We start from the raw sequence: 26,833 nt of genomic DNA, 5'->3' as shown, positions 1-26,833 counted from the left end.
GAAAAGCGGGATATTTATGAGGACTTGGGGGTCTAGTTTAAGATGGGTCTTTCATTGCGGGGCTAAGAATTAGGCAAAATTCATGATAGCTTAAGTTCAGTGAATAGGATTTAAGTACTGGGATGCTACCTTTTAGCATTGGGATCCTTGGCCAGGTTTCTTAAGTTTTCTGAGCTTCAGGTTTCTAGTCTGTAAAAGGGTTAGATACGATTCAATGAGATAATGTGTGACTGGCACAGATCAGCGCCAGATAAATGGCGCTTTCGTGTATTAGTCTCACTCCAAAGCCTGAGCTTTTCTCCTTAGCCTGGGCCCTCGACGGCGCATCGCTAGCTGACAGCTCGGCGAGGACCCGAGGCTAGTGCCACTACTCCCCTTGGCCGGCAGAGGCCGCCCGCGCGCCCTCCGTCCCGGCGGCTCCAGGTCCCGCCGCCGTCGCCTCTCTGCGCATGGCTGCCCCGGCTGTTGCCTGACCGCCACCCACCTTCCGCCGCCGCAGCGGCCTCACGACCCTGTGGGAGCTGGCGGACCTTCGTGGGCCCAGCGAAGCGCGGCGGGCGGCGCGGACCCTGCGGGGTGGGCGGTGCGAGGGGCGGCGCGAGGGCGGCGGAGAGTGGGCGGCCCGGCCAGGGTCCTCGCGGGTCCTCGGCGGGCCCGGGGGAGGGCCCTCTTTGTGGCTGCAGTTGGCAAGATGGCGCCGGTGGGGGTGGAGAAGAAGCTGCTGCTGGGCCCCAACGGGCCCGCCGTGGCGGCTGCCGGCGACCTGACCAGCGAGGAGGAAGAGGGCCAGAGCCTATGGTAAGACCGCGAGGCGGCCGGGCGGGGCCGGCGGGGCTGGGGAGTGTGCGGCCGAGTGGGGAGCTGTCCGGACTGGGCTGCACCGTCGGACAGACTGACGGGCCGTTGCGGGCCAGTCAGGTCCAGGCTAGCCCCTGGACTGACCGCTTTGCTGTTATCGCCACAGGTCCTCGATTCTGAGCGAGGTGTCCACTCGCGCTAGATCCAAGCTGCCGTCCGGCAAGAACATCCTGGTCTTCGGTGAGCGCCGGAGGTGGGGCGTTGCCCGGGGAGCTGGGGTGGGCGAGACGGGCGCCCCTCTCACAGGTCCCAGCCTTCCTTTCTCCTGCCCGCAGCCTGCCTCGCCCAGGAGGGCTTGGAGATCCTGGCTGGACAACCGGAGAGTGGCCAAGTCCACCGTGCCTGAGGTTGGGATATCTCTTTTGGAGAGTCAGTGATGCTGGCGTGGAGTTGTCGGCACATTCCTTAGTCATTTGGCCGCAACATCAGCCTTACTTTAAATGTCACTGGTTCTGTGTGGTCATAGTCTCAAAGTTTACCAAATTGCAGGTGTGGAGAGGGGGATGAGTATATGAGAAGGTTAGGTGGAGGAGGTGGGGGGAAATGAGGTGACTTGGGAGTCAGGGGTATGGGGAGATGCCACCGGAACCGTTCCTCCATCTTCATGAGCAGGACACAGTCGCAGAGACTCTGCAAAGGACAGGAGGTCCTGGGGTCCTCACTAGGGACTTGACTGCATTATTCCAGCCCTCACTGCTGGGTTCCCTGGGTCAGGTTCCTTATTGTGTCTGGTCTCAGTTTCTGTCCGTTAAGTGAGGGAGTTTGATCAGGTTCATTCATCCAGAGAATCCATTTGTTGAGAGATTCCTATCGGCTGGGCACTGGAGAGCACAGGCATCCCTCACACATTGCACGAGAGAGACAGATATGTTGGTAATTACACTACACCATGCTGGCATGGGAAGATTATTGTAGGGCATCACATTGTTTGATGCTGTTTTGCAAGAGGGTACTTTAGGGGTCAGGTGTTTTGAAGGATAAGTGTTAACATGCAGGGGCACAGAGTGTTTGCAGTGACACAGAAGTGACAGGAAGGTGTGGGGGTTTGGAAGATGCCAGAAGCTCCTTGTAGGTGACTGATGAGATAAGTTGGGTCAGATGGTGGAAGGCTGAAGAGTTGATAATACTTTTTCCTGGAGGCCCCTGATTCTCAAGGCCTTTTGTTTCACTTCCATCCCCTAATCCTCTTGGGAATCACTGTGAGGGTGGTTTTCCCAGTGGTTTTGTTTGTTTGTTTGTTTGTTTGTTATTTTATTTATTTATTTTTTAATTTTTTTTTAACATTTATTTATTTTTGAGACAAAGAGAGACAGAGCATGAACAGGGGAGGGGCAGAGAGAGAGGGAGACACAGAATCGGAAGCAGGCTCCAGGCTCTGAGCCGTCAGCCCAGAGCCCGACGCGGGGCTCGAACTCACGGACCGCGAGATCATGACCTGAGCTGAAGTCGGACGCTTAACCGACTGAGCCACCCAGGCGCCCCTGTTTGTTTGTTTTTTAATGTTTGTTTATTTTTGAGACAGAGAGAGACAGAGCATGAATGGGGGAGGGTCAGAGAGAGAGAGGAAGACACAGAATCTGAAGCAGGCTCCAGGCCCCGAGCTGTCAGCACAGAGCGTGACGCGGGGCTCGAACCCACGGACCATGAGATCATGACCTGAGCCGAAGTCGGATGCTTAACCGACTGACTGAGCCACCCAGGTGCCCCTCCCAGCATTTTTGAGGGGAGCTTATGGTCTTCTTTAGGTGATGATCTCTGCAGAAGGTAATAGAGGACCTTTAGAGATCTTTAAGAAGTGAGGAACCAAGGTCACCAGATCTGTGTCTTACAAAGGGAATTCTGGCAGCAGAGTTGCAGGTGGCTCAAAATGAGCAGGTATTGAAGTCAGGCTGAGAGTTGTTCACCAAGGCTCGGATGGGGATGTGGAGTCTCTGAATACAGTAGTGACATTGGGGATGGACAGGAGGTCTTTGATCTGTGGAATGCTTCTTAATTCTTATGTCTTGTAATTCCATATTATTAAATACCAGGGGTGCCTAGTAATGTTTCTGGGTGGTGGTTCTTCTTAATGTTTAAGGTTTCTCTTTTGAGGGTGCAGGTGGTTGTTGGTTGGAGGGGTATGAGGAGGCACTTGATAATTACTGAGATTGTGCTTAGGAGTTTTGCTTGGGTCCGTAATTATTTTCATCAGTTTCCTAGCCTTCAGGATGCTTATGAAAGAGAGGTACTAAAATCAAAAGTGAATAATAGCTTCTATTCTTCATGATTGTGAGGCAGGATCAGACTTTTTTTAGTTCAAAGTTCTGGGCTGTAAGTTTAATTATATTTTGAAGATTTCTTGCTTTTCTTGTGGTAAAACTTTATTTTGTGTGAAACTAACCCCACCTTTTACTTTCACTTCTCCAAATACATGTCTTATGAATTGGACATACAGACCTATGGACCTGCCTTATTCCTTCCCTTGTGAAATAAGGATGACTGCAGTAGAATGTCATTTTATATCTTGGAATTTGTCACCACTATCCCCCCTCCATTCTTACAGCAAAGCCTGTTTTGTTTATGATGAGTGCAAGTGAGACCTCAGCAGCAGGCTTTGTGTGAAACCTTCGTTGTCACTTCTGTGTCAAGATTCCCCATCCTTGCCTAGAATAAACAGCACACTTTGCCTTCTCTTGTACATCCTTCGTAGGTGAAGATGGTTCTGGTAAAACAACCCTCATGACTAAACTTCAAGGAGCTGAGCATGGCAAAAAAGGAAGAGGCCTAGAGTATCTCTACCTCAGCGTCCATGATGAGGACCGAGATGGTGAGTGATGTGTTGATCTGTGGTAAGGGGTAAATGCATATCTCAGACTCTGCTGTTGTGGCTCCTATTTTCTGTTTAGTTCTAAGAGAATTAGTCACAGGGGAATAGATGAAGTGTATGTCTTTGTAGGACTTAACCCACTTTTTAAAAGTTTATTTACGTAAGTAATCTCTACACCCAATGTGGGGCTTGAACTCATGACCGTGAGATCAAGAGTTGCATGTTTTTATAGGTGCCTGGATTGCTCATTCGGTTAAGTGTTTGACTTGGGGCTCAGGTCATGATCTCACGGTTCACGGGCTTGGGCCTCGCATGGGGCTCTGTGCTGACACCTCAGAGCCTAGAGCCTGCTTCGGATTCTGTGTCTCCCTCGATCTCTGCCACTCCCTCCCTCACACACTGTCTCTCTCTTTCAAAAAAAAAAAAAAATGAATAAACATTAAAAAAAAGAGAAAAAAAGTAGCATGCTTTTCTGACTAAGCCAGCCAGATGCCCCTTCCCTCTTTCCTTTTTATAGTATGTTAGTAAAAATGAGAAATGAGGCTGTTAGCTGTTGTTCTGGGTAGCCCCCAGTTAGAAGGAGATATTGAAGGTAAAGTTTCAGATGCACATATAGGTACTATGAAAGATGTTTTTAAAACCTTTGGACTTTTCTATGAGAGAAATATTTAGCAGATTGATTTGGACGCATTGTTACTTTGCCGGTTCTAGTGGAGAATCTGAAATTGGTATGATTCAGAGAGTAACAGTTTAACAGATATTCACAGGAGAATTTTCTAGGTCTCTTTGTGACAATGTTAGAAATGCTCATTTCCCATGTTTCTTTCAGTGGAGGACAGAGGCTCAGGGGTGAGGATGTTCTCTCTTAATTCCTTATCTCTAGAATGTGGATAGTAATAGTTTCTACCTGCAGGGTAGTTGGGAATATTAACATTATATGAGAAGCATTCATAAGGATTAGACATTTCTTAAAATTCTTATAATTTTGAGTTGGATTGGAGTAATGGCTTTTGGTTACCACTGCTTAGTAATGCTTCCTTTATAAACTTTAAAGCTTTATGAATGGCTCTAAAATAAATAATCATTGGTGCCTAGTCTTTTCATATGTAGGAAGATTGTGTAGCGTAAGGGTGAAATATCTGTTTTAGATTTCTTTCTTTGTATTTGCCTTTATCCATTTAAACAGTAAGGATCACAGTGTAAGGGTGATTATATAAGGAACTAAATCCTACCACTTCTGGTTCCCCATTTCCTTTTTGCTAATATGAAGAAGTTGGACCCAAGTCCCTTCCAGCAGTATAATTCTTTGATCTCCAAGAGTCATTTCATAGAGGTCATGGATCAGGATCTCTTGTTAAAGCTTGGAGAGCTGCATTGTATTAATGTTAAGGTAATGGTCATTTTAGAACCCCAGAGACTTTATACCTGTTCTTCCTCTCCTGGCTTCCTTTGCTGCACCGAACGTTGCCTGAAAGATGTGAAAGAAAGGTAGGAGATGGGCCTGGTGCCGAGGACTCTTCTTGTATAAGGAAGACAGAGGCTTTCAGGTGCCCAGCTGGGCCCACTGGCATCAGTGCGGGTAGGGGTGGGACAGAGGGGCCGTTGGGCTAGACTTAGAGGGAGGGCCTCATATTGTCTGAGCCTTTTGCATCCAGTTTTTGTTGGGCAGAGTGGTTATTGTGGAAGCACCTGGGTTTTGGAGCCACCAGAACTGGTTCAGAGTCCTGCTCCCATAATTGCTAGTTGTGACTGACCTAAGCACTCCACACCTCAGTTTCCTCATTTGTAGAACTGGGTAACCATACCTGTTTTGTAAGTTGACACAATGAGAGGTGGCACGTGTTAGGTGTAGCCGACTACTTGAGACACAGTGGTGGTAGCTCTAGTACCCTTTTGAAAGTATAAAATGTGGTATAGATACTCTGTGAATCTCTATAGCTGCTTTTATCAAGATGGCATAAGCATATATCATGCCAAAGCATCATATTAACCATATTTACTTGCCTCTGAGTTGAAGGACACGTTAGCATTTATTTCAGATTCCTTAAGGTTGCCTTAAAAATGTCCTGGTCTTTGCATTTTTAGGCCACCTACTTGCAGGTCTGTTTTTTTTTGCAGGTCTTATTTTGATGGAAGAGTTGCCCTTACCAGTAGTTAATTATACTTCTTTCAGTAGGTTTTGGGGGTTTTTTTGTTTTGTTTTGTTTTGTTTTGTTTTTTGTGATGTGACCAAGTTATAAATATACATTTTGCAGATAATCACACAGATAGAAAAAATTGTCTCTTGTCCCTGGTTTGTGGTAGGGCATGACATGTCGAAGGACCACTGCCTCCATGGTTGTGGACGTCTGTTTAACGTCACATGTGGTATGTGTGATCTCCATGCACGTGGGTGATAATGTGTAGTGGGCAGTGGGAAGAGAGGTTGAAGAAAGGAACGATGCTTGGTGAGGGGAAGGCATCAAAATCAGTGGGCTTCAGGTATAGAGCAATATCTTTGAAGGCATTCACAGAACCCAAACCAAAACCACTGTCTAAAATGTATTAGAATTTTGAAAGTATAGCTAGACAGTAGATAGTAGATACTTTATTATGCTGTTGAAATAAAGTTGTGAATATTAAATTTTTTACAGCATATGTTTTAATGAATTGATTACACAAAGGTAGTTAGCAGAAGATAGATTTTTAAGTATATTTTGGAATTTATTGGGGAAAAAGTTAGTGAAATGATATTTTTGATTGTAGGAGTTTTCCCTCAGTGCACTTTTGTAAGAAAAATATTTCTCAAAAATGGTATCTAAAAACTTTTAAAAATAGATTATCATTTTGGAGAAGTACCTTCTATGGTTTGATCATCCAGTTATGATTTTGGAAGCACATGTTTCATGAAATGTCAGCAGTTGCACATTTGTGTGTATGTTTAGCTTTTAATTGTGGAAAACAAAAGAAGGTACAACATAGATTAGAATCATAAACCCCAACGTATGTGTTATTTGCCTTAAACAGTTATCAGTTCGTTACCAATTTTATTTCAACTATACTCTCACCTGCTTCTCCTTTCACTTCACACTGGATTATGTTGAAGCAAATTTCAGACATTATGTCATTTCATCTGCATATATTTCCATCTGTATGTCTAAAAGATAATAATTTTTTAAAAGTTTATTTTGAGAGAGAGTGTATGCACACAAGCGGCGGAGGGAGGGAGGGAGGGAGAGAGAGAAAGAGAGAGAGAATCCCAAGCAGGCTCTGCACTGTCAGCATGGAGCCCAACACAGGGCTTGAACTCACAAACCATGAGATAATGACCTGAGCCAAAATCAGGAGTCAAGTGCTTAACAGACTGAGCCACCCAGGTGCCAGGTATCCCATAAGGATTTTTTTTTAATCTAATTTTTAATTTTTTTTAGAGAGAGAGGAAGAGTATAAGCTGGGAAGAGGGGCAGAGGGAGAGAGAATATCATAAGCAGGCTCCATGCTCAGCATGGAGCCTGACACAGGGCTTGATCCCATGACTCTGGGATCATGACCTGAGCTCATATCAAGAGTCACACATTCAACCGACTGAAACACTCAGGAACCCTTAAAAGATAAGGATTTTTAAAAACATAACCATATTCTTATACCAAGAATAACTAATTCCTCAATATCACCAGGCATCCAGTAACTCATACCTCAGTGTGTATAAGTAATGATTTTATCTTGGCATTTAAACACAAAGGTCCTGTCTCTTTGGTACCCTTTGTAGTATGTGAACGCACTGTTTAGTATGCCTGACAAGAAGACCTTATTTAACCACAGGCTGCTTGGCACAGCTTGGCTGCCTCATACATTGCTGATATCTGAGGAGAATGGGTTATGTAGACGGTAGTGAGTTGACCAGTGAACATTTTAGCTTTTGTATGTATCTTGATTCTTATTAAAAGCTAAAAATGTCCTTCACTCTTTATTCTACTATACATTTCTGGAATCTGTTTACATGTGGATATAATATATCATGACGATTTAGAAATCTTTAAGTTTAAATGGTTCATCAGATACCTTGACCAAAGGTTACTGCCCACTGAGCACTTGACCTCTTTTCTGATTAGGATTTCTTGTTGCGTTTTGTATGGTATTCTGTGGTTGTCACTTTTAAGTTCCTCTTGATGTGGCTTTTTTTCAGCTGTGCTGATGGTCATTGTGAGGTCGTAACTTCGCTTTACTTCTTTTTTTAGATCATACACGCTGCAACGTGTGGATTCTGGATGGAGACCTGTATCATAAAGGTCTGCTGAAGTTTGCAGTTTCTGCTGAGTCCTTGCCGGAGACCCTGGTCATTTTTGTTGCAGACATGTCTAGGCCTTGGACTGTGATGGAATCTCTTCAGAAATGGGCTAGTGTTTTACGTGAGCACATTGATAAAATGAAAATTCCACCAGAAGAAATGAGGGAGCTGGAACGGAAGTGTAAGTAAAATAGGATTTTCTCAATTGGAAAACTGACTGGTCTCTTGAGATGGTTCAAGCCACCTTCCTTTTCACAGTGTCAAGAGGTTACAAATCTTCCTTTACAGAATATTTGGTTTTGTTTGTACCGTTTATTTCAGAGTTTCTCTTGTAAATTCAATAGTCAAAAAGTACTTAAAGCAGTCTTACTCTCAAGCATCACAGTTGCAGAAAGTAAATGAAACCATATTCCTTTTTATCTCCGTTGGTTCTGTTTTAAAATAAAGATTCTTTGGGGCTTCTGGGTGGCTTGGTCAGTTAAGCGTCCGACTTTGGCTCAGGTCATGATCTTGTGTTTGTGGGTTTGAGCTCTGCGTCGGGTTCAGTGCTGACAGCTCAGAACCTGGAGTCTGCTTCAGATTCTATGTCTCCCTTTCTCTTTGCCTTTCCCCTGCTCACACTCGCTCTCTCTCTCTCTCTCTCAAAAATAAATAAACATTTAAAAAAATTAAAGATTATTCTCTCATCCCTCAAAGTTTGATCAGTCTGTGGGTCTTTTTGCTTTTCTGTTACTCTGGCTGCTGAGTTAGCATCAGTGGATGTGGAGACTTCGATCAGCATGCAGCTTGAGCTCTGGGATTCCATTGAGGTCCTAGGGACTCTCTTGTTGACAGGTTTAAAGGAAGCCCTTTAAAGGAGACAAATCTTTCAGCTTCTACCTTAGTTCATTTTGCCATCAAGCAAGTATGATTTTAGTTAGAAATAGGAAAGTCATTTTTTTTTGTCATTAAAATGAAAGGCTGTTTTAATACTAAGGACACCCAAGTCCTTTTGACAACAAAGAACTTTCAAATTAAAGGAAGTTTGTTTGTTTTGTTTTTCCTTAATGTGATTCAGAAGCTTATTTTTCCTTTCCCTTGCTTCTGCACTTACATCAGCTTCTGTCCCCTTGCCAGGGAAATGGGAGGGGCAGGGGCTGGAGCCATGGCAGTGTTCAGCAGCAGCAATCTTGTTGGCCAGGGCAGGCTTGGCTCAGCCTGGCTTTTTTCCACAGGATGACATCACTCTCTTCAGTGAATTAATGAGGGCTTCTAGGGCATGGCACACGGGATCTTCACACTTACTGGCAAAAGGGTTCAGAAATTTTGATGTGCTTTTTAAATCAGATCTCTTGCTGTGTGTCTTCCTGTCATAAATTCTTCTTGCTCCTGTCCCACATTAGCTAAAACGGGGAATTTAAATTCTATGGTGTGCCGTGTGCATGTGTGCTACAGTGGTTGTTATGCAGCTCGGCTGGTCTGCCTTCAGCTGCTGACCTTTCTAGATAATGCCTCTTTTTCCCCTGGAATAGAGACCCTAAAGACAACTTCTTAGAATAGTTCTGAGGCTGAAGAGCTGTTTGTCTTTCACTGCATATTTAGCATCTTGCCCAGATTAATGGGTTAATGCCCTGGAGATTTCAGTCTCTGAATCTGTTTTCTTAGTGTTATAAACTTATAAAGATTTTTTTTTTTTTAACCTTGTAAAGATTTTTAAAACAAACAAAAAAGCAAGATTGAGCCACGGATATTGTCCTTTCCCAGATAGGAAAAGTGTCTGCCTTATACCAGGTCTGTTCTATGCACTGGAGATGCACCTAGCAGATAAGATGCCTGCCTCTAGGGATCTTTCGTTCCCATAAACTATTGAATTCATTTTTTGCTTCGTCATTGCCGTCTGTGTCACTTAGGATTAGACTTAGCTGCTTGTGACACAAAACCAAAATAACAGTGGTTTAAACAAGACTGAAGTTTATTTCTCTCTCCTGTAAATGAAATCTGGAGATAGGCAGTTCAAGCCTAGAAGGCAGCTCTGGGAAGTCAGGTCAAGGATCCTGGCTCCTTTCTGCTTATTGCTTTGTCATCTCTAGGGTGTGGTTCTCTTCCTCTTGACAACTAGAACTGTCACCGCCTTCACATCCGTGTTCCAGGCAGCAGGATGGAGGAAGAAGAAAGAAGGGCTGAAGGGTACATGCCTATTGTCTTTCTAAGGAGGTTGGGAAGTGTAGTTTGTATGGCCATGTGTTCTAGGTATCCGGATTTGGTTTGGTTATAAGGAAGGAGAAAGGACATAGGAGGGCAACCAGCAATTGCTGTAACCTCGTCCATGCCTCATGACTCTCGTTAACCTTCTGAAGGCCTCTCTTGTTTTCACCACCCTTCCTCTGAAATGTTTGGAATGATAGTCACGCCTTTGTGTTGCATATTGAAGGAATGCCTTTGTTAGTGCTGGTTTTAGGTTACATTTTAATAAAGCAGTTGGCCGCCATCTTGCTTATCAGACTCCCTCTTTGCAGATTAATTGGACTCTAGGTATTGTATTGAATGAGTGAAGGGCTGTCACTCAACCTAGTTTCCAATCAATACCAGTCTCCAGTCTGCTGGGTTTGGAAAGCTGCTCCATGGGGGGGGGGGGGGGGGGGAGGGGGTCACTTTTTCAGGATTTGGTTCCCCAGTGGTCCTAAATCTGTGGCAGCTGTTTGACTGGCAGTGAGGGGAAGGCAGAGCAACCCCAGAGCCTCCAGAAGGTGGCGTTTGTGTAGGTTAGTCTTGTCTTCCCTGCTTTATGTCTGGGCTTCCCTTATCAAATAGAGAAAAAAGATTAGGTGCTGTCTGTGTGATTTTTCAGGACTGTGGAACCAGTGGGTGATCAGTGAGGTAGGAAGAAGAAGAAGATGAGAGAGAGATAGCAGCAGGTAGGGTAGAGCACTCTGATCCCCTTTTGCTACCAACTATTACGTGATGCTAAAGGGGGAGCCCCCAGGTGGGCTGTTGGCTCCTGCTGTGAAATACTGGCCATCTCACCATTGGAGAGAAATTAATACTGTGGTAAGTGTGCACCCTAAGGGAAATGCACATTTTATTATCTGAATTGCACACTGCTCACTATGTTCTTATTATCCTTCCTTTCACCAACCTCTGTCTATGTCATGAATACTTATTCTGTCTCCCAACTTATTTTCTGAAATGCTGAGTTATTAAAAACACATGTGTATTTCCTATGGCTACTGGATAGCCACAGTTAAGTTATTCCTTTAGAGAGTGACCAGTCCAACCCAGGGCTTCCCACCTATTTTCATATCATGGCATATGTAGAATACAGCAGTTTGTGCAGCACACTGGGTAATGGAGTTCTATGGAACAGACCTCTGGGGCTGCCCGCCTCTGCTTCCTGCCACAGCCACTTAGCTCACCTGTAACACCCCAGGCTCTGCCGTGCTCACTGTCGTGCAATCCCTGGTTGAGTGCCTCATGTGATATTGGGCAGTGATAGGTATGACCCAAACTTAAACCATTGTATTTTTCAATGAGTTGAAGATTTGTTAAAATACGTTGAAGGAGATTCATGTGAGAACCTTTGATTTCTTCAAGATCCTTCAATAACCACACTAATTAATCAGAAAACCCTTCTCTGTCTCTGTTTTTTCTAAAATGCAGTAGAGATCTCTAGTGTTTATATTGACGATGAAATTATATGAATGAGCTTAATTAAAGAGAAGCTGTAGAAATGAAATGTTAATTATGTCTGCACTTTAGGTCTTAGTTGAGATGGTTTTCAACTTGCCCAATATTTTAGGAAAGACATTGTACTCTTTAATTCTAGGAGCTCATGTAATGATAACGTAAAATCTCTATCGGTTAAAACTCATTGTTTTAAAATGTTTGAAACTTGTTCTGTGGATGAAGAGAAGTATGTGCACCTTTCCCTAGGTTCTCTTTAATCCAGTTATTTGCATTTTCTTAATGAGCATGTTGTGGATGAGACCGAAAGGCATTTTGATCCTTTCGTCCTGTTGTGTGTAGAAGGTAGAGCTGCCTGTTTGCTGCTCTAGCTCATAGCAGTTTTAATTTGTGGGCTGTTCTCTGGCCTGACATGTGAGCCTTGAAGTACCCACGAAAAGGTATGGGTCCGTGGGCTTTGGTTCACTTGGCTTAACCAGGCCCATGAACCACTCTCAGCTTCAGGGCCCTCCTATGGGATTGCACTATTGATATGCTAGTGACTGTGTGTGCTAAGAAGTGGACATTTTACTCCTGACCCCTTCTTGTGTTAGGAACAGGTCCGCCAACACTGCACAGTGACTCAGGATCTCCTAAAGATGAGACTGGGTCCACAAGAGTCAGGATGATGAGGAGACGTGGATGGTGCTGGCCAAGCCCACCCAGCCTTGCTCCTTAGTACAGACATAGCTGTATGAAAACAGCATGTTCTTGTGGAATTCAGATGGTTTTACTCTTCTGATTTTTTGAAAATGTTAGATATATAAGAAACTATTAAATAATAGAAACTACTAAAACCTTAGATGTTTTTAAAACCTATTTAAGGGACGCCTGGGAAGCCCCTGTATGTTGGAAGAGCGTACAGTTCTTGACCTCGGGGTTGTGAGTTCAAGCCCCCATGTTGGGTGTAGAGATTACTTGAAAATAAAATCTTTTTTTAAAAAATTAAATCTTGGGGTGCCTGGGTGGCTCAGTCGGTTGAGCGTCCGACTTCGGCACAGGTCATGATCTCGTGGTTGACGAATTCGAGCCCCACGTCGGGCTCTGTGCTGACAGCTCGGAGCCTGGAGCCTCCTTCAGATTCTGTGTCTCCCTCTCTCTCTGCCCCTCCCCTGCTCATGCTCTGTCTCTCTCTGTCTCAAAAATAAAAAATAAAAAATAAATTTTTTTTTAAAGTAGAAGAATAAAAAAATAAATAAAACCTGTTTAAGAGTTGGATATAATTAAACATGTCCAGGGGAATATCTTTGCTGCTCTGAAGTTATAGTGCTCAGACAATATGTTAGAATTGGCATTTTGTATCACCACCTCCAAATCCCTAATATTACAGTAAGGCAGAGTGGGGAAGTTTGTCAGAACTCTATTTTTTGTGCTTATTACTACCTTTTTCAGTTTTCTAAAACTGGCGTGTGTATTTTTATTTGTGTGATTTTCTTTTACTTTTTCACCTGTAGTTGTGAAAGATTTTCAAGACTATATTGAGCCTGAAGAAGGTTGTCAAGGTTCCCCGCAGAGAAGAGGACCTCTGACCTCAGGTCCTGACGAAGAAAATGTTGCCCTGCCTCTTGGTGACAATATGCTGACTCATAACCTGGGAATCCCAGTGTTGGTGGTGTGCACAAAGGTATGTGCCAGGAATTATAAATCTGGCTGGGTTTGGCCAGTGAACAATTACCATCTAAAAGAAACTTAGAGGCTCTTGTTGGGTGTCTTCCCATGGGAGAGTTGGACTAATTCAGGATTCATAAGGTACAATGAATATGTCAGGCTAGAAAATATTGTCATTTAATGTTGCTGCTGGAAACATGACATTACTCTGTTCATAGTTTATCTCTCCATGAAGTACTGTCTATTGAGTGATTCAAACTCAGAACTAAAAGCAGTTTTTTTAAGGCTCCGTAAACGAGTTGGTCTAGCCTAAACTGATGGCTAAAAAATAGAAGAGCAGAATTCTTTTGGGGTTTTGGTCATTTAAAGTCTGTTGGATTTGAGATGGTTTTCAGGAAGAACATAACACTGGAAAAAGAAGGAAGGGAACTCACTTTCTTCTGCCCTGTAGGATGATGATGTGGGAATGAAAATTAAGTTGAGTCGTAGAGAAATAATTGTTTCTCTCAGAAAAGAAAAAAGTAGATTTAAAACCATTTTGGGGCGCCTGGCTTGCTCAGTCAGAAGAGCATGCAACTCTTAATCTCAGGGTCATGAGTTTGAGCCCCGTGTTGGGTGTAGAGATTATTTAAAAATAAATAAACTTAAAAAAATTTTTTTTTGGATTTTAAAAGTACTTTATTCCCAATTTATCTCATTGTGAGATGAGAGTTCTTTGGAGGGTGCAGTGCACAGCTACGTCCCATGGCCTGCTTCCTGCTGTGACCGTGTTTGATTCTTAGAACAACTGTGAGGTGATCAGACTGTTACGTCCCCACTCTGCAGCTCTGGAAACTGTGGCCCAGGATGAAAGAGAAATCTCCAGTTGCTTTTCACTCTTTCACTTTTCACTCTTTTCACTCACTTTCACTTTTGTCTAATTAATGTTTAGACCCTTGGCTGTGGCTTTCTTCTTTGGAACTATGATAGTTTATTTCTGTAGAAGACACCATTCCCATCCTCAGCAGGCAGAGAAGCAAAGAGGTGACTCCTTTCTCTTTCTGTCTTCCCTGCAGTGTGATGCAGTGAGTGTCCTGGAGAAGGAGCATGATTACAGGGACGAGCACTTTGACTTCATCCAGTCACACCTACGGAGGTTCTGCCTCCAGTGTATCCTTGGAGCGCTGTGTCAGGGCACAGGAGCACAGGCTCCCTTCTGTGCTAATTCAGGCTTCCCTCTAGATTGGTATCTTCAAAAAGATAAAGAACTTCCTGAATCTAGAACGGTCTTCTGCCGGGGAAAAATTGTATACATCTTTTTATTAGTTTTGTATTTTACTGTATTGGAATTTGAGACTTACTGATTTGTGTCTGCCTTTCATTTATTTTTATTTTTAATGCTGTACATTTGATAGGCTTTCATATTAAGAAGAAAGCTGATATGGATAGTCTTACTACCAAAACTACTTTCATCATATCTTGGAAATCTTTTTAAACTTTGCTTTTTTGCAAAAAGGTTAATTACCCAACACGATATTGTTATAGATGCCACAAAGAGTTTCCCATATGTTTATGTTGTGTGGCGTCCATGAGAGATACTGCGTCAGCAGTCTTTTGAGTTATACTTCTGTAAAAATACAGTAGCAAGTGGTGCTACATCCCCATACCACTTCCTCTGGGCCTTTTATCTTGTCCAGCTCAGTGGAGGGTGCTGATACATGTAGGTACCCATCTCTTACAGAAGATGTGCTTAATAATAAACTGGATCACGTGTGAACATCTGTGTCTAGGAAAGAATCTGCACCCTGGATATGCTGAGGGTGTTTTCCTGGGCTAATCTCAGAGCCATTAACTTGACTGCTTATGAACCAACCTGACGGGTCAAAAGACAACAGTCTGCATGTTAAAAAATGAACCACATGGCCTGCCACCATTGACATCCTTTATGCTTTTGACATAGTTCATCTGTCATTATTACCGTTTTAGTTTTAAAAGTTTTAACACTTTCTGTTGATCATGTATTGATCAAAAACTAATTAGCCTGTGAGTAGTACTTTGAGGATTATGGTTGGCTATGTTTGCTTTTGTCTCTTGCAGTGAATTGGTTTTCCTTAAGCAGATTGATTAGATGGAGCAGCCTTGATTTACACATCAGTGAAGGAGGAGAAAAACCTCGACTTGTTGTATAAGTACATTGTTCATAAAACGTATGGCTTCCACTTTATCACACCTGCCTTAGTTGTGGAAAAGGATGCAGTTTTTATGTGAGTTCCTTATAGGTGATTTCAAATGCTTCTTTTCATAGTACATTTGCTCTTTTCTTTTTATCCTTCCATGTAAGGTGCCTTCTGTCTCTTTCGTACACCGCCAGCTTTCTGCTGCCTTGGGGCAAAGTGCTTGGCCTGGACCTCACAGGGGATAGATATACCCAGATCCTTTCTAGACTGTTTGCCATTCTGCTTCAGTCTAAGGGAAGTAGGTGGAGTGAGGTCATGGGTGCTGCCTTTCATCATTGAGAGCAAGGTACCAAAACTTAAGCCAGACTTTTTTGCCACTTATTGTCAACTCCGGTAGAATACTGGCTGGAGGAAGGAGTTGAAGTATAGGGAATTGGGCTTTGGGGACCCTGATGTCTTCTGTTGAAGCATGTGATCTCTCTGCCCATTGGCAGAGATGATTGCAGGCACCCTTGTTGGTGTACCCGTCAGCATGGGCTTTGGCTATACTGAATGCGTGTTGTATTTTTGGTACTTTGGAGCCACGGAGGCTGCTGTCCTGGGCAGAGACTTAGATACCTGTCTGTTCCAGTTTGTGTTTTTCTGTCACTGGAAAATGATGAGTGTTTTGGATGTGTGAATGAATGATGAAGCTGTGTGGCCTCTGAGAGGACTTGTGCTAGTAGATCAGTGTTTGTAGGCTTCGATATCCTCTTGACTTCAGAATTACAGTTCATTCAGCAATTGCTGAGTATTTCCTAGGTGTCTGGGTTCTATGCTAAGGACACAGAAGTGAACAAGATATGGTCCCTGCACACAGCACTGGAGGGCAGGGGTGGAGCAGTAATGGAGTGGTAGTGGAGGCAGTGCGGCAGGGAGGGCAGAGGGGGTGATGCTGGAAGGCTGAGTGTGTGTGTGCTAGGCAGGCTAGAAGGAATGGAGGGGTAGGAGGAACAGCCTCTCAGAAGTCTGAAGATGTGATAGCCAAGAGCTCTTGGCACTGACTAGGTTGCTTCCTGAACATTTAGGGAGAGCCTCATTTGGGCTCCTCACAGTTGGCAGAGCTAGAGCCTTGGGTGGCTTTTAGAGGATTGTTGTCCAGAGCAATCACACAGGCATCAAAGACACAAGCTCAGTGAATGATACGTGAGTGCCCGAATTACTTGTGATCCTGAGGAACAGGAAGCCCCAGGAAGACAGGTTGAGGATCAGGGCTGGTCTGGAGAGGAGAAGCATCTCACACCTTCCGAAGGCTGCTTGGGTTGTGGCTGTATCTTGATCATACCCCGTCCCTTTGAATCTTTGATCCTTTGGTAGTTTTCCTGTTTGGGAACTGGTGAAGTCAGCAAAACCATTTGGGTGGAGCACCCTGGGTAAGAGCACCCTCTTGGTTGTGGAGCAGTGAAGTAGGACTTAGGTGGAGAAAGGGAGACCTGTGAGAATCTGGTGGGAACAGTAGGCTACCGTGGCTTAACTTAATGGAACGTGGATGCCATCCTGCTTAGTGATCTCAAGCCGGGCAGCACCCATGTAGGAGCCTCAAGGACTCCTTGTGTCCCTCTGGTTTGCAGCCCAGGAGAGTGCAGATCCTGCTGCCCTGCTTTGTTCCACGGTACATCTTCCCACACCAGTAAAATTAATGAACTAGTCCACAAGAAAACTGTTTTCAGAAGACTTCTGAGTTCTTCTACACCAAAGCCCAAGAGAAACGGTCTCATCCAGAGCTGTGTCTGTGCTGCTCTCTATGTCCTCCGCTCTGTGGGAACAAGGCCCCATTGTGTCCTTGCTCTTCTGGGTGGAGTTGTGTGAAAACTCTGAACACTTCCTGTGGGTCAGCATGTGGAGTCAGTAAGATCTGACTCTGGCCCCTAGGTTTTGGGCCCCATGAGCTCAGTACAGGACAGAACCTGCCATGTCAATCTGATTGGTTATGCCGGCAGTAAATTTTGGCTTTCCTGCCACAAGCTACAAGCCAGCCCCAGCAGCTACAGGCCAGATTTTGTGGGAATGGGTCTCACCTAGGAGTCCTCGCTAACCCGGAATGTTACCTAACATGTGCTATAAGGCAGTCCCAGGAAAAGCAAATCAATCCCTGTCTCTTTGCTTTTAGACCTGCAGGCTGGGACAACGAAAAGAAAATAGCTATTTTACATGAAAATTTCACAACTGTGAAGCCAGAAGATGCATATGAAGATTTTATTGTGAAACCACCTGTGAGAAAGGTACCCAGATCAGTCACTTTGAGTTGTAGGCGTTTTTCTGTGTTTTTTGTTTTTGGTTGTTTTCTTTTTTTTTATGGGAAAAGAAACATTTAAAGAGATATGTCTTACACATTGAACCATTTTGGGGGGAAGAAGAATGTAATCCAAGAGCCTCTTAAAAAAAGTTTAGGTGAAGCCTGGTGTGAATGTAAATGGCTCCAGGTGGTGGGATGTGAGTGCTGGAGGGCCCACAAGGCCACAAGGAGTTGGGTTGAAGTTTCCTACTAAGTCCTGACAATGCCACCGCTACCTCGGGATTACTGTTAGGAGATCCCTGTGCTCCCCTGATCTTCAGGCCCTGATCTGAGAGGGGTTGTTGAGAACCTGCCACTTAAAAATGTCAGTTGGCCACATGGCATGGCTGGTCTTGGAATAGAGTTGGTGCCAGGCTAAAAAAACATAATTGCGCTGTTGCCGCAGGGACTCTCCCTGGACCCGTGTTGAGACCTGAGCCCAAGATTCTTCTTTCAGTGAGAATTTTGACAGTAGTTCGGGTGTTCTTGGCCTGTGACCACAAATGAGTATGTCACTTCACTTCACAGCTGGTCCATGACAAAGAGTTGGCAGCCGAGGATGAGCAGGTGTTCCTAATGAAGCAACAGGTAAGAAAAACCAGTGAGGCCAGAGCAGAGGCCTTCTCTTGCATGAAATGCCAGTCCCCTGGGATGAGGTGGAGGGCATCACAAAGAGCTTGCAGCGTTAAAGGGATTGCCACCAGGTCTCCTTGTTCCCTCCCATTTCTGGCATTGGTACAGAGTAGGAGTTAGACCAGCTGCCTCAGGTGATCCCCTGCCTGCTTGCAGATTCTCAACAATGATAGGCTTGGTATCATTTTAAGTACCCTTTCTTTCTGGAAATTAGGTTTTTTGGCATAATACTTCTTGTGTTGACAGTTTACCAAGTGCCCTGACTTCACTTCCATTATTTCACATAGCCCCACACTGCCCTGTGCATGAAGGCACGTGAGCTGATGTACCCATTTTGTAGGTGAGGAGAGTAACTTCCACAAGCTGACAGTTCAGAATGCAAACCCAGTCTCTCCTTCCTGTTTTACTAGGACTATTGTTAGACACGCCACTTAGACCTGTCATAGGTCTTCCTGCTGGTCCAGGCAGCTCTGCGGAGGGTGTCGATGGGGTTTTTTTTGCCAGCTGGTCCTCCTTTCTGTGCTCTCCTTGCTTCCAAAACTGGTTACTTGAATTATTTTTTTCACCATGTAGCAAATTTCTGAATTTAAACATTTTGCATGTATAATATAAAACGTGACTTGGTTGTTATTAATGGCGCCCTCTAGTGGAGTACTGGGAAGTGTTTCTCCAAACTTTCCGTCCACTCTGCAGGCCTCTATTAATGGCCAGTGTGTCCCTCTCTTTGCAGTCACTCCTTGCCAAGCAGCCAGCCACGCCCACGAGAGCTTCTGTGAGTACCTTAAACTAAATGGGGTCAAGGCTCAGTGTTGTAGGTGTCTTCACACTTTATGCCATTATTTGTAAGAGCTTACATTTGTGTGGGTTTTTGTATTTTCAAAGGGAATTTGGTTTCCCTAAAAGCCCAGGGCCAGGAACATAGTAGGAGACTCAGGAAAGGAATACAGCTCTGGGAAATAGAGTGAACAGGTTTCATTATCTTGATGTCTCTTCTCTAAGGAGAAACTAAGGTCTAGAAAGAGACTGAGCTGGGGGCAAACTCCCAGTCCTACCTCCCTTCTCTTTACGCTGTGAAAAATATCCTGCAGAGCATGTCTTCGTTTTGGGGATGTGTATTTCCTGTTATTTTTATGCCTGTATGTAACTTGGGCTGGTTTTGGACTTAGGAATCCCCTGCGAGAGGACCCTCTGGCTCTCCAAGAACTCAGGGCCGGGGAGGGCCAGCAAGTGTGCCTAGTGCTTCCCCGGGCACATCAGTAAAGAAGCCGGACCCAAACATCAAAAGTATGTATCCTGCCTCTGTGGAGAGTGTTTAGTCTTGGGCCTGAGCTCTGAAGGGGCTATGTGGCTGGGTTTGGAACGTGGAGGCCCGTGGCAACTGGGCTGTTCTCTTCCCCAAGAAGGGGCTGCTTTCCACTTTCCTTCGCTCAAAGGGAAGGGGCTCGTGGTTGGCAGACACTAAGGCTGGTTCCTTTGTTGGAATCAATGGCCCTTACACTTGGTTCTGTATCAGGCCATGCAGGTTCTTTCAAAGAGGAATACAACATAATCACTTTATAATGTGTATTTTGAGGGGTGTCTGGGTGACTCAGTCTGTTGAATGTCTAACTCTTGATTTTGGCTCAGGTCATAATCTCACAGTTCATGGGATCAAGCTCCACACTGTCAGTATGGGATTCTCTCTCTTTCTCTTCCCCTGACAGTTGCATGCTCGCTCGCTCTCTCAAACTAAATAAACATTAAAAATAAATAAGGGGGCGTCTGAGTAGCTCAGTCAATTGAACGTCTGACTTCGGCTCAGGTCATGCATGATCTTGCAGTTTCAGAGCTCGAGACCCACATTGGGCTCTCTGCTGTCAGCATGGAGCCCGCTTCTGATCCTCTGTTCCTGTCTCCCTGCCCCTCCTCCGCTCACTGTGTGTCTCTCTTAAATAAACTTTTAAAATAAATAAGGGCGCTTGGGTGGCTCAGTTGGTTAAGCATCTGACTTTGAGTCAGGTCGTGATCTCACCATTTGGGAGTTTGAGCCCTGCTTCAGGTGAGCATGAGCCCCCACTTTGGGTGAGCCCCACTTCTCTCTCTCTCTCTCTCTCTCTCTCTCTCTCTCTCTCTCTCTCAAAACAAGATGAAAATAAATCTTTTTTTTTTTTAATGTTTATTTATTATTGAGAGAGAGAGAGAGAGACAAAGCATGAGCATGGGAGGGGCAGAGACAGGAGAAGACACAGAATCCGAAGCAGGCTCCAGGCTCTGAGCTGTCAGCACAGAGCCTGACGTGGGGCTCAAACTCACAGACTGCAAGATTATGACCTGAGCTGAAGTTGGATGCTTAACTGACTGAGCCACCCAGGTGCCCCAAAATAAAAATAAGTCTTAAGTAAATAAGTAGTAAATTTTTAAAAATGTGTAATTTGAGGGGCGCCTGGCTGGCTGGCTCAGCTGGTTGAGCATGCAACTCTTTTTTTTTTTTTTTTTTTTTTAATGTTTATTTATTTTTGAGAGAGCGCACGAGTAAGGGAGGGACAGAGAGAGAGATTGACACAGAATCCGAAGCCAGCTCCAGGCTCTGAGCTGTCAGCACAGAGCCTGATGGAGGGCTTAAACCCACAAACCATGAGATCGTGACCTGAGCCGAAGTCGGATGCTTAATTGCCTGAGCCACCCAGGTGCCCCTAGGGCAAGCGACTCTTGATCTTGGGGTTGTGAGTTCAAGCCCCATATTGGGTATGGTGAGTACTTTTAAAAATAAGTAAAATAAAATACAGTGTATATTTTGAGTCCTTGATTTTATTTCTCATTTTTAAATGATTATCATATATGAACTATGGCATTTTCTTCCCCCTTCACTTCTCTTTTCAAGCTCAGTTACTTAGAAGTTTAAGTAGCCCTTATCCTAGTGACTTAGTAATATCTAAATGTGTTGGTTACAATAAAACTCGCAAAACAAAATTTTATTTAATTCTTATGTGTACAGTAGCTATCTCCAACTCAGAATGAGACCTTTTCACATCAGCCTTGGAATGTTAAGGGCTTATAAAACTTTGGGAAACACTGCCTCATGGACAGGGAGATGATGTGGAGCATGAGTTCTATTATGTCCCCAGATAGGTGGGAAATCTAAACAGATTTGCACTTACCGTGTTAATAGGGAAGTAGCCTTGGCAGTGGCAATAATGAATGTGCTCAGTGTCCTGGGAAGATGATAGCCACAGATGGATAATTCCAAGCTGAAAACTAGTTTTGTGGTGGTGGTAATTGACTCATCCTGGTGGTGTAAGGCTTTTTTTCTTAATGTTTCCTTAGATAACGCAGCAAGTGAAGGTGTGTTGGCCAGCTTCTTCAATAGTCTGCTGAGTAAAAAGACAGGTTCTCCTGGAAGTCCTGGTGCTGGTGGTGTGCAGAGCGCAGCCAAGAAGTCAGGTACTAAAGGGCCCTTGGAAACCTATGATCCTTGTGGTTGAGCAGTGCTGGAGGTGGGGGAGTGGACAGGAGCATATGCCTTTACCTGATGTGCACGTCCTCCGTGTTCCCAACAGCCAAGCAAGTAAGCACATCTCCACCTTGTACTGAGCAGTACACTTTACAGCATGCAGGTTTCTTTGGCACATTTAAAGGTGGGATTTGTATACATTGGGTTCTCAGGAACTGACTATTGGGTGAGTTGAGTTATATCCGAAACTGAATATGTGACCCTGGTATTGGAACTGTTTGTTGGAGGTCATGGTCTAGGGTGTGGCACTGATATTTTATTTATTATATTTAATTTTCTGTTATGTTTTATAAGGATATTTGTTCACTGTCCCCAGTCTTGCCATGAGCTGAGCCTATCTCACTGGAGGGTCATCAATTCCTGCTCCATGAAGCTCCCCCCTTGTCACAGGCACACTCTCTGTGGCAACCCACACTCCTTTCGTGTGGGCCAGTAGAGCAAGTGTATGTCTTGAGGCCTCTGAAACAAAAGAGCCGAGTTCCTTGGGAATTACCCATTTTGCTGGGAAGCTCCAGGCTTTTTTTCTTTTCTTTTCTCTTTTTTTTTTAAAGGTTTATTTATTTCTGAGAGACAGAGTGTGAGCAGGGGAGGGACAGAGAGAGGAGACACAGAATCCGAAGCAGGCTCCAGGCTCTAGGCTCTGAGCTGTCAGCACATAGCCCAGCGTGGGGCTTAAACTCAGGGACCATGAGATCATGACCTGAGCCGAAGTCAGACACTAACTGGCTGAGTGCCCCATGCGCCCCACTAGGCTATTTTAAAATGGGTTTGTTTTTAACTTTCCATTGGCTGTACTATCCTATACAGTGTTTTCCCTAATTGGTGTTTTTAGATCAAAGGAGGCCCTCAGGAGATCACTCCATCCTCAGGTCAGCCGGTCCTTCAGGGGCTCCTGAGTTCTTAGAGACTCCACCTGGTCTGGTGGCCTAGGCTGTGGGCTGGTATTTCTGGTAGGAAAGAAGGGTCATTTCCAGGTCCCAGCTAGCATTTGAAAACAAAAAAATATGAGCACTGACTTTGTGCAGGATTGAAACGTCTGACCTTAGTCTTATATTCTTATTGAAGCATGGTGTTTCCAGGGTACTCATATGAGTTAAAGTATTGTAATTAAAAACAAAACCTAAACACCTGTTCTGTCTGAGGCACAGAAAGTAGTTTGCCATATGCCAGAAACTCACACACCACCTCTAACAAGGAGGTGATGACAGTGCATGGGGTCAGGGGTGGGTGGTGAGAGTGTTTTCAGAAAGGCCCTTATATTTGGCACAAAGGCTTGCCCAGGCAGGGGGCAGTTATGTAGTCAGAGGAACACGGACCTGTCATGTTTGGAAGGAAGGGTTGAATTAGGGTATCTCCTCGTCATCCCTGCAATGAAAAAAAGGCTTGCTTTCATTCTTACTGAGGTTATTATCACCACAAGTGATTACAGAAATCTGTATCATTTTAAATGTTCTTTTTAAAAAATTCTTTTCTGTTTCCCATCACTGCTGCTTTTTCTTTCTTTCTTTTTTTTTTTTTAAGGACAAAAGACTGTGTTGACAAATGTTCAGGAAGAACTGGATAGAATGACTCGAAAACCAGACTCCATGGTAACAAACTCTTCAACAGAAAATGAAGCCTGATCCTCCTTAAAAAGTGCATATGTAAAATGACCAAATAACTATGTATATTGATCTGCTAAGACAAGGATTTTTCTGATATGGCACATGCTATCAGTTTTTTGGGGCAGGGGAGATGAACTTAAAAAATACTTCATTGGCTTGTCCAAATATGAAATGCACATTTAGGAAGGTTACGTGTCAGACCCCTTTGTTAAGGATAACCCTTGGACTCTCAGGCATGTGGCTCTCTTGTGAGAAGCAAGCGCAGCAGGGCCTTTTGTGAAAGGGAGGGTAGATCGAGAGAAAGATGGCCCGCTTTCTTTCAGGGTGGAGCATATGAGACCAGGAAATCAATGATCAGAGGGCGGTTAGTCTGACCAGTTGCGTGTTAGCAAATTCACTTGTTCTTGGGAAGCAGATTAAGTAGCAGCAAGTCCAGGAAAGAGAACGACGGAAAGGAGGAATTCGAGAAGTGACGGTGGGGAAACTGAACGTTGGAGGAGATGAGGAAGGAGGAGACGAGCGGTGTTAGTAAATACCGTGTGTTCGGTAGAAAGTCGAATAATCATTTTTAAGATTTAAAAGTATTTCCAAACTAAATACTGAGAAAATGGGAATAAGATTTGTTCTGAATGCATCTCTAACTTAAGAAAGATGTGTAAAGTGTGGGGGTGCCTGAGTCAGGTGGAGCTGACACGGGTGGGGAAGATGGCAGCTGCCTGAGACTCACACGTGTGGCCCAGGCCATGTCCTCAGGACGAGCTGGGCTCCACGCATGTGCGTCGGGGGGGCATTCACTGTGGAGTGTGTTTAAAGTCAGCAGTTACAAAATTAGTTTAACTTTGCATTGTGTTTTCTAAATAGCTCCTGCTTTGTTTTTTAAATTAAAAAAATTTTATACTACCACAGGCTGGCCTACTAACAGAGAATGGATGACCAACCTCTCATTTTACCATAATGCAGTGTGCTACAGAAAGTTTGAGGGAGGTTTGTAATGTAATTGCACTCTGATGAATTGGCTTGCACCAATCCCTGCCTTATGGTCTGTGGATACCTTCACAGGGTTCCATTGATGCAAAAGGGTCTTGTCCTAGCTCTCTGGTCTGATCAGTGCTATCAGATGGACAAATAAGTGTGAATGTTTTATATTGCAAATGGAAATGATACATTTCTCTTACTTGTGTTTTTCATAAAATGTAGCATTTTTTTCTTATGGAAACAAGAGTTTCCGTGTCTCCTTGTAGAGCAAATTCATGCACATCATCATGTCATACCACCATTCTAGAAATGACTTCTGTGGATTTGAAATGGCACTTTTAATTTTATATGCGACACAACATTTGAATGCAAACACTACCATTGATTTAATATATAAAACATTTGTTGTCAAACCAAGGGAAAAAAACCACAGTTCACTTATGTGGAGTTTACTTTTTTTATATGAATGTTTGTTGTACTGTGTCTGAAAATAACTTCCCTAACGTCATTACTTTTACATACCAGATTTGATTGACCACTAACATAGTACTGGGCATAACTTAATATCCTGTGTTGTATATACAAAGACTCTAATAAGACTGTCTTGAATTGCTTTTTTTGTAAAGGTCTGAACACTGTTAAGGAGAAAGCTGAGTATTTAGTTGCCTTTCTGACAAACATAAAAACATGTTTTTTGTGCCAGTTTTATTGTTAAAAATACACTTTTCCACCCCTTTTTAAATTCAGTTATTTGTTTCATGTATTGTGGCTTCCAATCACCAGATTGTCCACGTAATGACAGTAAACTGACTGTATAAGGATAGTTGTGGTGTAGTGACCAGTAGATGCCCAACAGCTGTGGCCACACTGATGGGGGGGTCACTTAGTCCCTCTCTCTACAGCAGCTCGGTTGGGGGTAGGGGCAAAATGATTGACCTCAGAAACAAGACAGAATTATTTGAAAGGCACATGCCTGTGGGGGATACAGTGTGATTTCAAATTTTAATGCAAAATTTTACTTTTTACGAAGTTTTTTTTTTTGTCATTTAAAATAATAAGCACTTTTGTGTCAATATAAGATGTACTAAAACTGATGAAGTGCTAAGACACCTGTCTTGTGAGGGAAGATTTCTTGGGGATCACTTTGAGTTTCTTGTAACGAGTGGCTGCTCCTAATAGCGGAAGACGCTGGTGCGCGTAATTATGTCATGTGCTCAGTGGTTGCCAAAGTCTACCAACTTTGGGGAGCTGCAGGGTTCTTTTTGGGGGGGTGGGAGGAGGGGAGATATTTTTTGTTATTTTGGGGTTTTCAAGCAGTGGAACCAAAGGCCGAACAATAAACAGCCTTTACTTTTTAAAGTAAAATTCATTTTATTTGCAGAATACACTTGTATGGTAGACTATTAAAGACAATTTTCTGACTATTTATATATATTATAGTGGTTACATCTGCTGTTTGTCTTTAAAATGGAAAAATCAAAGAAATAAGCCCAACCTTGAAGATGTGGCCATGAATTGGTCATTCCTAAAAATGCAACGGGTATGCTGCTAGAATTATTTAATTTTGTTTGCACTTTTTTTTTGATTGGCATTTTAAAAATCACTATTTAAACTGATGATGTCGTATTTTATGAGTTTAACAAAGTTGCAAGTGACTGCTCTGTACATCATTACCTTAACAATGTTGATGCTGTAAGTGAAAGTTCACTGTCGTCTCTATACTGAGTTTATTGGTGTTTTTAACTTAAAATTTGGACTGCAGATTATTCCCCCACCAGCCTTAGTCCAGGGGTGTGGCTCTAACCGGATACAGTTATGCAGTCATGTGGAACCTTGCTTTCTAGTGCTGGAAAAGAAGATGTCTCTAATTACTGGCTTCAATAAACATGAATCCAGACTGCTTACAATTTTTGGTGACTTTCTTTATGATAAATTATCTCACTGGAGAGAGATTGAATTGTCTGCTAATCATATGGCATATCTACCAAGTGGCAAAAAATGTTTACCTCTCTCACTAAAAATTATTAGACATTCTGTTAAGAAAACTGTTAAATCCATATTTTGAAGTATGTGGAGTTCTAAGCTGCAGGTAAAGTATAGTGGTGTTTGTGAGTTATCCAACATATTTTCTTGCCTCTTAGATAAATTCTTGATTGTCTGAATTGAGCTCGTTTTCACTTAGCTAATTTGGAAGACTTCAGCTTCGTAGAGGAGTTTCAGAGCAACTGTATCATAATCCTTTTTATCTATTTAAATGGGGAACAGTAAAATATGTTCAAGAAAATCGGATTTGTCATTTTAGAGATGCCCCCTTTCTGTTTCTTACACTTATTTTATTTCAGGTCATAGAAAATCCCACATTCTGGGTTTGTCTCATGTTCATGATTTGATTCAGGTTAAATGGCTTTTGCAAGGATGCTACA

The 26,833-nt window shown here is 43.6% G+C and overlaps 1 protein-coding gene across 2 annotated transcripts; it reads left to right on the top strand.

Annotated features, from left to right (window-relative positions):
• Positions 1-633: 633 nt before the first annotated feature.
• Positions 634-26,317, top strand: DYNC1LI2 (dynein cytoplasmic 1 light intermediate chain 2). 2 transcript variants are annotated; one of them, XM_045045852.1, is made up of 13 exons: positions 634-798; positions 965-1,038; positions 3,548-3,664; positions 7,882-8,112; positions 13,085-13,254; positions 14,294-14,387; positions 15,346-15,481; positions 17,544-17,655; positions 18,237-18,296; positions 19,072-19,113; positions 19,508-19,625; positions 21,645-21,761; positions 21,878-23,438. In XM_045045852.1, the coding sequence occupies exons 1-13, from the start codon at positions 692-694 to the stop codon at positions 21,988-21,990; spliced, it is 1,491 nt and encodes a 496-aa protein (XP_044901787.1). In that variant the 5' UTR covers positions 634-691; the 3' UTR covers positions 21,991-23,438. The 2 variants fall into 2 exon arrangements, with proteins under 2 accessions (XP_044901787.1, XP_003998156.2); XM_003998107.6 differs by having other exon boundaries at positions 637-798; positions 23,353-26,317.
• Positions 26,318-26,833: the final 516 nt, after the last annotated feature.

Source organism: Felis catus, chromosome E2 (assembly GCF_018350175.1).
Source record: "Felis catus isolate Fca126 chromosome E2, F.catus_Fca126_mat1.0, whole genome shotgun sequence".
Classification (NCBI taxonomy): domain Eukaryota; kingdom Metazoa; phylum Chordata; class Mammalia; order Carnivora; family Felidae; genus Felis; species Felis catus.
The sequence above is the reverse complement of the archived record's forward strand: the minus strand, read 5'-3'. Positions and strand labels throughout refer to the sequence as shown.

Coding starts and splice junctions, on each gene's coding strand:
- DYNC1LI2 (XM_045045852.1), top strand. CDS start 692: ATGGCGCCGGTGGGGGTGGAGAAGAAGCTGCTGCTGGGCCCCAACGGG. Junction 3,665..7,881: donor CCATGATGAGGACCGAGATG/GTGAGTGATGTG, acceptor TTCTTTTTTTAG/ATCATACACGCTGCAACGTG. Junction 18,297..19,071: donor TGTTCCTAATGAAGCAACAG/GTAAGAAAAACC, acceptor CTCTCTTTGCAG/TCACTCCTTGCCAAGCAGCC.